At 40.1% G+C, this 12540-nt stretch overlaps 1 protein-coding gene across 21 annotated transcripts in view; it reads left to right on the plus strand.

Moving 5' to 3' along the window:
* DTNB (dystrobrevin beta) overlaps positions 1 to 12540 on the plus strand; it is a 216757-nt gene that overhangs the window by 145933 nt on the left and 58284 nt on the right. For all 21 annotated transcript variants that reach the window (XR_002124314.1, XR_002124369.1, XR_002124234.1 and 18 more), the window contains one exon: positions 3156 to 3233. Coding sequence is in view for 13 of the 21 variants with exons in the window: in XM_019644345.1 (XP_019499890.1) it covers positions 3156 to 3233 (78 nt within the window). In the remaining 8 variants the exon portion in view is untranslated. The remainder of the gene's footprint in view (positions 1 to 3155; positions 3234 to 12540) is intronic.

The following is a 12540-nucleotide window of genomic DNA, read 5'->3' on the forward strand; positions in this document are numbered from 1 at the left end:
GGTTGCCATGGGCTACCGTGTGTAGCCAGCAGCCAGCGTGAGCGGCCAGCAGCCGCAGTGAGCGACCGTTCAGAAGCCGGCGACTGATCTGCCTCACCCAGGAAGAGCACAATGATGGTGCCAAGTTGGGCCAGTGAAGCAACATCCTCCACAACTAGATTGAAGAACAAAATGACAGCAACTTGTCTGTTCTCACTCCCCCAATTCCCCAGCACTGTTCCCATCCCCCCAATTCCCCAATAAAAATCTTAAAAAAAAAAAAAAAGAATTAACCAATTCTCTCCAAGTCTTGTTTTTACACCCACCTCTTCTGACTAGCAAATTACCTTTTTCCGTATCATCCTCCTGCTTCTATTTCCTCATCAAAACAATTGACATGTCGTATTAACAAAGAAGGAACCCCACCAAATCTCTGTACCAAGTGATGGTTGGTGATCATGGGGGTGTCACAAAACTCACTAGTGTCTAAAAATATCTTGCTGAGATCTTTACCAAAGGAAGATATAGAACATCTGGTGATGTGTTCAAGGTATGCAACAGGTTTTGAATGTTCAACAAGATCAACAAAACAGATTTGATGAGTTGTGTCAATTCTACTGCCTTGTAAGTTTCTGTCTAACTTCACAGCTGGAAGCATTTTTTGCAGCTAAGTCTTACAGGAACTGAGAAGGGTTTTTTTTTTTTTTTAAGCCAGAAGTCAATTTTGGTGTATTATATCTCCTAAAATACCATCTGAGCTGTTGGCTTTAACAGTGAATTGTGAGTCTAGTGGTAGCTTCTGTAGTAAAGACCCCCTTTATGTTTTTAAATGCCTTTTACTCATATATCTTCGACTGCAAACACATACCTATTAAAACATATTAGGAGTTCAGAAGGGGTATGGATTTCGGGGCAGTTATGATTAGATTACAGTTTACAATGTAATCATTACTGTCTGGCTTTGAATAGTAAAAAAGAGGCTTTGATATGTATGCTATAAGATAATTAAGCATGATATTTGGCAAAAGATAAAGATGATTATTAAAGACTTGTGACATCAGGTCAAACAAAATGCTACAAATCATGAAATTTTATCACAAGGATCCATGTTTAAGGAGTCAAAAAGATATTTTTCTATTGTCATTTTTCCTCTGAGAATGTCAGAAAGGAAATTGAATACAGTAGTATCTTCAATATTGAAATATACTAGGTAACTGCATTAGTTTACAAAGCAACATGAACATGTCCTTATCTTGTTTTGGAAGTGGGTTGCTAATAATAATATATTAAGGAAGCAAAGTCCATTCCATTTCCGGGACCAGGATGTTTCTCATGCCCTCAAGTATGAAAAGCTATGATGCTGGATTTGTTTCTTTCATAGAAATTGTCTCCTTGTTCCATATGCACAATTGGTTTAAAAGAACCAGTGGCAAAAATGTAAATTTAAGGGCCAGCCAAGCGACTCAGTTGGTTAAGAACTCACTCAAGAGTTTGAGCTCTGAGCAGCAGTGGTTCAATTCCTGGCCCGAGCTGAGCTACTGCTGAGCTGCCAACAGGTGACAGGATGACTCAGCTTAAAAAAAAAAAAGTAAATTTAAGACTAAAATTAAGCTAATCTCTGTGTTCACTTCCATTATTAATAAACCTAAACCAATTCATTAATTGATTATATAACTCAGCACAGCAACTAGTGTTAGTAGGCTTGAAAGTTTGGGGCAAAATTGGATATCTGTCTGGAAGATAGTAAGATAAATAATGTGAAATTGAATTCTAGCCTAGAAAGGCATGCTTCCTTTATGAATGTCTTACTTAGGGAGGGACTTGTCACACAGAGGGAGGAATGTGTAACAGTAAGCGTAGTGCATGGCTTAAAAATCAAGAGACAAATCTGTTCCCTGCAAATTACTTTCCATCTTTGATCCTCTCCATTAAATGTGAAATCATTAAAGATTCCCCTACCCAGAAATGAAATTGACTTTAAAGAAAAAGTGTTTAGACAGACAGATGTGGAGATACATAGATCGATCCATCCATCCCTCTTAACCTTTTCTGGGTTCCTTGGCTCTACCTGAAAGATTTCCCTTGAGCCTTTATTTGAATGTACTATGAAACCTGCAAAACAATAAAGGCTTTCGTCCCTTAATAGTTACCACGACTTGCTAAGTATAATCTCTACAAAACATTTTGGATAATTAGCTCAGCTCTTAAAAGTGAGCAGAAACCAGGAGGTGGTTCCCAAAACACCTATATATGAGAGAAGGAGTTTTCTGCTTTACTTTTCTGATTTTGATGAACATATTTCTCTGAAAAGTACTTTTTTTAATTTAGGAGAGAGGAAGTAAAGGATTTCCCAGGAGGAATACTTAGCAATAGTCATGTAGCTCCAAATGCAAGACAAAAACCCTTTGTAGCTGAACCTGGTGGGGAGGGAGACCGGTTGAAGAATGGCTGAAAGGCCACATCATAGAGTCCTTCTGATAAGTTTGGGTGCATTCATTCAGGATACTCACAAGAGTTAGAAATAGACCTTGAGTCCAGAAAACCAGCAGCTAAAGACCAGCTATCAAAAATGCTTACCTTCAAATTTCAATTTGGATTAGGTTATAAAAGAAAGCATTCTAGCAAGAGTATAGGTATAAAATGTTCGATTTTCAGATTCTCGTAAAAGATGAATCAAAGAATTTAATGTTTAACAGTTTGTTTTGGTAAAAAGTATGCAAGCTAAATGTGAGGGAAGGAAATGAGCTCTAACCAAGTGTCAGGAAAAGTGTGCACGTTGCTTTTGTGAACTTTGTGATAACACCACAAACGCCAAACACCCAGTAAGCCTGAAATACCTACAATGCAGAGAAACTAACGAAGTGGCAGAACTCTGATTTGTGTGCCCTAAAACTGCAGAACCAAAGGCACCACAGGGACATCCCGGTAGCAGCGTGTGTGACGCATTGCCCCTCCTGGTGCGGTGCTCTGTGGTCCTTTGGCTCTGCTCCAGGGGACCCTCTTATTGGATTTGGATTTGCTTAGTCTGGAAGTATCGACTTCTCCCCCTGCTCCTCGTGGGTCCCCCTGTGCTTATCAGGAGTGATAGTTGGTTCTTTTGCCCTTATCACTCTTTCATTGGTTTCCCCCAGTCATGTTGGTAATTATTAATGTAATGTAAATGTCTTTTCTTTCAGTCCTCCTCGCCCTCTGACTAACATGAATGACACAATGGTGAGCCACATGTCCTCCGGCGTGCCCACTCCCACCAAGAGGTATGTGTGGCTTGTGCCTCAGTCACCACTCCGAGTTGGGGACAGGCCTCTGGCCTGGGGAGCATACACAGTGCAAAAAGGGCTAGCTTTCTTTTTCCTCCTTGGACTGTATTTTAATTATTTTCTACTTTTTATCTTTTCTTTTCCCTGCTAACTCATAAATGTAGCAACTGAAGGAGTCTGCTTTTGAGTGGTGCCTGTGGTGGACGCTCTGCATTTGTGACAAGCAGTGAACATAGTGTCAAAGCAGATTAGGCATGTTTAAGATTTATTTATTTTTTTTAACATTAACATTTTGATGATTATGAATTTCACCAGTTTTGCATTTGAGCTCTTTCTGTGTCAAAGATGGATTCTGTGTCCTGATTAGACTGTGTAGATTGAGTTAATCTCTTATATTCTCCTTAATCATTCTGTATGTGATTCATAGACATTGAAGTTGAAAAGCCTGGGTCTCTCTCTTAGTTATATGAGGAGGTTCCTTTAGGGTCCTTCAGAGAACTAGAACTGTGTACTCCTTTCTCTTCTTTATTTAATTTACTTTCTCTAAAATTCTCTTAGGCAGAATTTAAAAGAACTATATAAAATGGCTTACTTTCTATTTGATTTAAGCTGTTCCCTGAGCAGAGCAATGCAGAAACTCCCTAAGGGACACAACCATTAAAGAATTATTTCTAACAGTCATCACTCAAAACAAAACAAAAACAAAAAACAAATTCCAACCCACTCCCCAAGTCCTTCCTGAAGTAAGCCACTTTGTGCCCTGTGTATGATTGCTTTGGATTAATTCAGCTATAGAAATGGCATCTGTTTAATAGTACTTTAACTTAATGTATTATATACAGCAGGTCCTCAAATAGCATCATTTTGTTCAGTGTCGTTTCATTATAGCATTTATGAGATGCCGTGGGAACTTAACTCTTGTTTATAGCGATTAACCTACGGTAAAAATTGGTTTCATTATAAATGGTTTCTCCACAGTTCCAAGAACCTACCCACGAGGTTAAGTGAGGACTTACTGTATCATACTTAAAACCAACTGTGTTTGTTCCCATTGGCTAAAACTCCTAGCAGTGTTTCCCAAACTTGACTGATGAGAAGAATCACCTGGGTCACTTATTAAAAATAAAACTACGTGAGACCACACCAGACCCAGTGGATCCTGAGATACCGAGAAGCTATACGTTTAACAAGTATTCCAGGTGATTCTTCTTATTAAGCAAGTTTTGAAAATAGCCTTAGAAGGAAGCTAAGCAGTAAACTATAGGGCTACCTTGGCATAGAGGATTTAGAGACTTGATAATACAAGTCCCTTGATATTATCAGAATGACCTGATAATACAGTGTTATCCCCATGGAAACTCAAGACCCTGACCAGGTAAGAGTCCTTGCCAACAGCCTTGTTGAAACATTATGAGCCAGGGAAGAGCCAAACCACTTCTGTGGGGCCGAGTTGAGTGGTACCATGTACCAGAGAAGGGGTCAGCAAACTTTTGAGACAGAAAAGCCAATCCTGTCCCTCACGACAATTTAAAAATTATTCAAGGGCTGGCCGAGTGGCGCGATGGTTAAGAACTGGCTTGGGATGCCAGAGGGCCCCGGTTCGGATCCCACATATAAGGGCCAGTGACACTGCCCTCCACAGCTGAGATGCTGAAGAATAGCTCAACCTGGAGCTGGACTGCCGTGAGTCGCCTGCGACGGCGTAGTATGCAGCCCCTGTGGTCGTGGGTTGCCATGGGCTACTGTGTGTAGCCAGCAGCCAGCGTGAGCGGCCAGCAGCTGCAGTGAGCAACCGTCCAGAAGCCGGCGACTGATCTGCCTCGCCTAGAAAGAGTGCAATAATGGTGCCAACTTGGGCCAGTGAAGCAACATCCTCCACAACTAGACTTCAGAACAAAAGGACAGCAACTGATCTGTTCCCATCCCTGATTCCCCAACACTCCTCCCCTCCCCCCAATTCCCCAATAAAATCTTTAAGAAAAAAGAAGTAAACTGTAGTGAGAGAACAGGTGGAGAAGCAATAGAATAATTTACGAATAATACCTTTTCAAGGAGCAACTGAAAGCTCCTGGAAGAATATAGAGTAATTAAACCTTTCCCATCTACCTAGATATGACAACAACCTGTGCTGCCCTTAGTCTTTAGTTTTTTATGTTAAACACCTGTAACCTTCAGATCCAGACCCAGAATCTAACTATCAGCTTAGGGATGTTTCCATTTCAAAACTAGGAAGACAAGACGGATCATTGAAAGAAGTCAACTTGTAGGTTATAAGTTGGTTTTATTTATTTATTTATTTTTTATAAGCTGAGCCATCCTGCCACCTGTTGGCAGCTCAGCAGCTGCTCAGCTCGGGCTGGGCATCGAACCACTGTTGCTCAGAGCTCAAACTCTTGAGCGAGCTCTTAACCAACTGAGCCACTCGGCTGGTCCTTATAAGTTAGGTTTAGCAACCCCACCTACTAGGGTTTCACTTCATCTGAGTTATTTCATTTATTAGTTTTGTCACTTAAGTCACCTGCGTCCATGAGGGCCCTAAGTACCTGGTGACCCAGGGCAGCAGAACTTCAGTGAGCACAGCTGAATGTAGCTGCTAGAAGCTGTTGGAGGGAGTGCATCTTTCTGGACAGTGTTTTGTTGCTTGAGAAGACTGAACAAAGGGACTCAGGATCAATAATGACCACAGACGCCTCCTAGAAGGACGGACCTTTAGGCTTGATGTGGCATCATTAGCCCAGGTTTAATAGTAAGTGGCCAGCTGCAATTGTCAGTCACAAAATCACTACCGGTTTTCGAAAATGGTTTCAGATAATATAGCACAGCCTGGATGAAGATTTTATTTTAAAGTTAGCATTTCAGCTAGCACCGCTTTCTAGGTAGACTTAGTCAATCCTAGAGGTGGCGATCACAGGCTGTGTAGAGGCTGACCAGCAGACCAAAGGCAGCCAAAGCCCTCAGCAGACCAGAGAGGAAGGCTGCACACTGTAACTTACCAAGAATACTGCTGGAGGAGAGGCTCCCCGGGAACAGGAGGCCCCATCCTAAAAATGTAGTCCTTTGGATTTTAGGAGATTTCATTTATATTTTGGAAGACATTATGATATAACATGCGGACATTAATAGCATAGTTTATAGATTTGGCTCTTCATGGCCTCAGCTACCAAAGAGTATAAATTTCCAGTTAACAATCTATTTACTTCCTCAAGGACTCACCAGTTGTTCTCTTCTCCTCTGAATGTCATCAGAAGTGTGTCTCTAGAGTCTGATGAGAGCCAGTATGTCGTCCCAGTCACAGAGCCTCCCTCTGCTGGGCAGAGAGTCCTCAAGGGGGATAAAGCTACTCTCCAGAAATCAGAGATTCCTTTTAGGACTCAAGATAAGACATACATCACTGAATTAGGCAAGAATATGCACAGTAATAAAAATGCAGGAAAAATTTTAGAGCCCCGGGTTACCTTTTCAGTAGGGAGTGCATAGAAAAAAATAATGATAGCCACCGTTATAAAAAATAAGACTATATTACATATTTGTCCAAATAGAAGATGGTCTCAAATGTAAGGGTTACTTCTTATAGAAGAAAACCTTATAATGGCAAAGATCGTGTGAGATACTATGAATTATGTTCCTGAGAGGTTCCACTTTAGGGATTTGCCCTGTATAATATTCTTCCAATATTTCCATACTGATATTTCTATAATTAAAAAGAAATTTTGTCTTTACCTTAGGCTAAATAGTTCCTGGAAATGTTATTGAAACTAAAATTTGGAAAAATATTAAACTGCTTTCTTTTAAAAGAGTCAGAATAGTACACCTGAAAGCCAACAGCAAAAACCTTTTACAACTTGAAAACAGAGGCTTAAAATCCCCCTCCCCTGTCTAATTTCCTCTGAGGTTTGCTTCTGTCTCTCTTCCTCCCCACGGTTCAGAATGTAAACTGTGATATTATGCTCTGTACTATTGTACTGTTTTAAGTCAGACCATCTATTGAGACCACTATGGAAAATGAAGCTAATATTTTTTAATGTCTTCTAAAGCTTTATCTTTATGAATATTTAAACATATAATTCTGTGGGCATTTCATATATCTGTGGCATTATCAAAGACCTTTAGTGTGAAGCTGTTGTTAGCTTTGTGCATTTAGTTGGCATAAGAGTATCAAGTCTTAATTTCAGGTCTTAACATTTAACTTTAAAAAGCATAAACCCAGTTAAGCAAGATGAAAACTTTCTAATGATCTCCTATATATCATTGTGCTTATAGTTAACCATACTGTACTGTACCCTTAAAAATTTAAGAGGATAGAGCTCATGTTATGTGTATTTATTCCAATAAAACTAAATAAATTAAAAGAAAAAAAAAGCACAAATCCAGAAAGGCAAAAGCAGAAAGGGAAGGGCAGAAATGTCCTTGGATCACAAAAGCATCTAAAATCTCACCAGGATGCCCTCCATCTCTTGGCTTCTCTCCGTGTGCCGTCTTCCTTCCCCCCTATCATGAAACAGCTACCTCTCAGTGCAGCCAGTGACTTCAGACACACATCCACAGCCTCGCTACTCAAGAGACTGTGCTTCTCTTGCCATGGATGAGAAAACTCCAAGGTTTCTATTACTGCTCATCCTTGTGTGTATGTGATAGGTTATACCGTCAAGAACGGAAGAGAAAGGTCCTGGAAAACGACAGTAACAGAGGTCGTTTGCAGACTCCTGGTTTACTACCCAGCACAGCTGTGTGCAAAAGTGTGTACATGCCCACACACACTTCCCAGACACATTCCCCGTTCCAGAGTTCTCCTTGTTTACATCGTTCAGCTCTCCATATAGAGTTGCAAATGCACATATATCTTTCCCAGAATCCTGTCCGCCTCCTGTAGACAGCCTGGGGTCCCAGATATCTAGGTTATGTACATTTGTCCAGATCAGGTCTAGGTATGTCTTTTTGTGGTTCAGTAACCCATTCTACCATGGACTGAATGATATATTTTAAGCACTCAAACACTCAGTATACAAATGTAGAGATCTAAAAATAGGATAATTATAATTTAGAGAAGGGGGAAAGGAAAGTAACAGAAAACAGTATGTTAACTCACATTTGCCTATGTTTCTTCCTGAAACGCCACTAAAATGACAGTAAAAACTTAAAAAAAAATTTAAAAACCCACAAGAACAAAGAAAAATGGAAGAGGAGACACTAGCAACAACATTTTGGAACCAGCAAAGCAGATGGATGGGTTGTAACTGATTTTACAAACTGAAGAAAACAAAAACCTAAGCTGACAGTGTAAGAAGCTCAGAAGAAAGCCCACCCCAGGAATTAGAAGACTCCTAAAAGGGGGATACAGAATGGCTGGCTGATCATCTGTATAAGAAGCACTTAGAGCTGCAGATTGTCTACATAACTGAGTAGCTCCCCCTACCCACCCTGCTGAAGAGTTGAGGGTTATGTTGGGAGTTTCTGGAACGGTACAACCCCCATAAAACCCTAGTTGTCTTAATTATCTCACCCTTGGTGGGCTGAGGCAACTGGCTTTCAAGCAACCCATCTTAAAGAAATCACTCCTACATCCTGTTACTCATCTCAAGATGTCTGGAACTCTAGTCATAAGGGGCCCAATATCTAAGTCCCAGGATCCCAGAAATTACTTTAACCAGTTGCTGCACTCTTTAGCCATATAGCAAAGACTAATGTATTTTCCCCTCCCTGGGATGGAGGGTTTTGTTACCACCCACACCTCAACTTGACTCAGCTGGTTCTATTCATGTTATACCCCCCCTTCTGTACCAGTTTATATTTTAGTAAGAACTTTTGGCTGTAATTGACAGAAACTCAGTTTGAATTAGCTTAGAGAAAAAAAGAGTTTTTTGTTTTTGTCACCAAACTGGGAAGAGCAAGGTTGTATGTAGCTGGGCCTCAGGGATGACCAGAGTAAGGGGAACTCTAACTCATTTAGGTGTTTTCCTGCCTCTTTCTCTCCCTTTCTCCTTCCCCCAGACTCCCTGCATGCTCCTTGCTCCTCTCAACTACTTGTCAGCTGCTTCTTCCCTACCTTTTTCACACAGAGAATATAGCCTTGAGATCCATGTGTTCATATTTTCTAACCTCACTACCCTACAGGGATCTCCTTTCTCTTAGTTCCAATTTGAAACTCCCAATGAAAGTTCTGTTTGGTTCATCTTGGATCCTGTTACCCACCCAAGGGTTTTCTGTTTGGTGGCCCCGCCTAGAATGGGTGGGGGTCAATTCTCCAACAAAAGGGGGTCTGCTTTGTCTGTATAGGTAGAGTACTAAGGAGATACATGGCTATAGGCTTCTTTTCGGGGTGGTTTCTAAAAAACAAATTGTATGTGTAAATATATTACATCATATCTCCATTTGCCGAGGTTTGTTTCAGGAGACACTTTTTCTCCCTGTCACCTCATTTTTATTTCTCTCAAGTGTTAAATAATGCTTTCTATTCTGTTCAGTTTATGAAGATGTATGGTGTGAAATCATAACACCATCTTTGGGTGGTAACAGGTAAATATTAGAGCCACTAATTCCAAACAGTTACCAGTTGCTTGGAATCTTAAGAAAAGGCAAAATATAATGAGTTAGAACTTTTTCACTTTAACATGTACTTCACAAGAAGGAAAAGCAATTTTTAAAGGCCAGACAATCTCACAGTAAAAACATTATTTCTGAGCTGTAGAAACATGGCCAAGTTAAGAGATTAATTGCACTATAATAGTATTAAAACGGCTTTCTGAGTGGGTGCCAAGGTAAAGAGTTATCTTGTTATCGACAGAATACAGTAAAATGACAAAAGCCATTATCTGCTATTTTTTACACTGAGAACAACAGAGATGTTGGGGAAACTGAAAAAGGAGGCAAAATGAAATTGGTCGAGCCAGAAACTATTCATTTATAGACTCAGGCCATGATTCTCTCCCTTCCTGTGAAATGAGAAAAACAGAGTTTGGTTGAAAAGCACAAATTAATAAGGATTTCAGCATGGTCATGAAACAGCTAGCTTGTATGAATTCATGAGAATCTCTCCAAGGCAACACCAGAATTATCTTTTTTTTTTTTTTCAATCTTTTTTAGAAAGACAAAAAAGCAGAGTAATTGAAAATTAACACATAATCTTATAGAACTGCAGGGTCCTTAGTGCTGGCATATTTTCAAAGTCCATCTGATAGCCTGGGCAGGCCTCCAATTTTTAACTGCTCCTGGGTTGGGATTAAATTCCATTTCCATTCAAGCATTTAAGGTAAACCCTTCAGCAATTCTAGCTCAGTTAGTATAAACAAAAACATTATACATATATATTTATATTTTATATATGCAGTAATATATATGTTTTATTGTTTAAAAAAAAGTTTAAATTCAAAAAGGAAATCTGGAAAAACAGGTACAACTTTGAATGTGAGTAGAACAACATAACACCCTCACCCCAAACAAAATGGTCAGAAAATTGTTGGACACCTTAGTTTTTTATCTGCTGTAGGCTGCTATGGTAATGCTCTTCCTTTTGGTTTAGATCCCTAATTATCTGGCAAGCAGCGCTAATTCTGAACAGCAGTCTTCGTATAAAGCTGAAATGGAGTTTAATGAACTGATTCTTCTAGAGTAAATGTTTCCAATTTCTGTTTTGCTGTTCGCTTTGGAACACACCCTGGTCAGACTTTCACTTCCTGTTACTCTGCCAGGAGAGCATTGACGTCCTCTGTGCTAACCCAGTGTCTAATTCTCAGGACTTACCTTGCTTGATCCATAATATCAGGGGCATTTGACATGGGTGATCACTGTCTTCTACTTGAAACACTTCTGCACTTGCCTCAGGTATTCTGCTCTTCTGGTTTCCCTCCTGTTCCCTCCTCAGCTCGTGTTTCCATACCTCTTTGAACTCTAAATGTTAGTATACCAGAGGGACCACTTCTCTTTTCTCTCTGTACTCACTGTGGGTGATCCCATCCAAACTCATCACTTTTAATAATATCTATTAATACATACTGGTGATTTCCAAACTTACTTTCCTGGCCCAGCCCTTTTCCCTGAGCTCTAACCTCTTCACAATGAGTACAGTCACCTGGATATTTAATACACACAACTAGCGTGCTCCAAACCAAGTTCTGTATCTTTCCCCACCAAGCCGACTTCTCCCATAGTTTTCACCATCTCAGTTAAGGGCAATCCCATTCTCCTAGTTACTCAGTCAGAACCCATGATTCTTCTCCCATCTAAACTGTCAGATTATTAGATCAGCTTCAAAGTCTGCCTGAGATCTTGCTAGTTTTTACCACTTCTACTGTTACTACTATTTTCCTAGCCTCTCTTGTCTCTCCTCTGGAATGCCTTCTCAGTTAGATGCTTCTACCTCTGCTCTCGGGCACTTTATCTTCCATAGAACAAATGATCCTATTAAAATTTAAGTTACATCATGTCTTACCTCTGCTCAAAACCCTTCAGTAATGTCTCATATTAGAGTAAAAGTTAAAGCCCTTATAATGGTCTATAAGCTTAGATAGCAATACTTCTGTCTGTCTGCCACAAAGAAGCAGTTTTGTTTTTTTAATTTCTAGTTTGAAGTAGACCAATGCTTTACAAAAGTATGATAAAAATGAGTTACTACAAAGAGAACTTCCAATCTGGTTATGGTGAAGTAACTGGCATCAGATTACCTGTAAACTACTAGAAAACTGGTCTGAATATAACAACTACTTTCAGAAATTAGACAGTAAATAGGGCAGGAATGATCTCTGAGGGATGAGAATCAAATGAGGAAAGTGTTATGATTGTCCAGGCTTTCTGCCCAGCTCCAGTGCAGGATACAAGGAGAGCAAGGCAGTCTGGCTGAGAATAAGGACACAGAGATTGGAGTTCAGGGAGGCTGGAGTTTGCTGAGCAGATTATCAGAAAGGAGGAAGTGTGCTGAGAAAGAGCTCCATAAATCTGCATAGAGGACCCTTGAGGCTGAAAAGTAAGCTGTCTTTGCATAAAATGAGATTTCACAAGACCTACAAACAATTACTTGGGGAAGAACAGCTCCTGGGGAATTTGAAAGTGGAACAGCTACCTGAGCTCACATAGTTGCTTGAGTTTTCACCAACCAGAATAGAGAGATGTGGTTGAATGCTTGGGGCATTCAGTAAAGACCCCAGAAGGGCCATGCCTTAAAAGCAGGACAAAACTAGCCCTAGATAAAGGTTACTCTAGATTTGCAGTAATGAAGCTTAAAAATAAGCCTCAAAAGGATCAGGCTGTCCTCAAGTAAATTAACTGACTACCAGACTCTTTGGAGGAAGACATCAAAATCCAGACATTCAAC

This window comes from Hipposideros armiger, unplaced genomic scaffold (genome assembly GCF_001890085.2).
Source record: "Hipposideros armiger isolate ML-2016 unplaced genomic scaffold, ASM189008v1 scaffold_0, whole genome shotgun sequence".
NCBI classification, from domain to species: domain Eukaryota; kingdom Metazoa; phylum Chordata; class Mammalia; order Chiroptera; family Hipposideridae; genus Hipposideros; species Hipposideros armiger.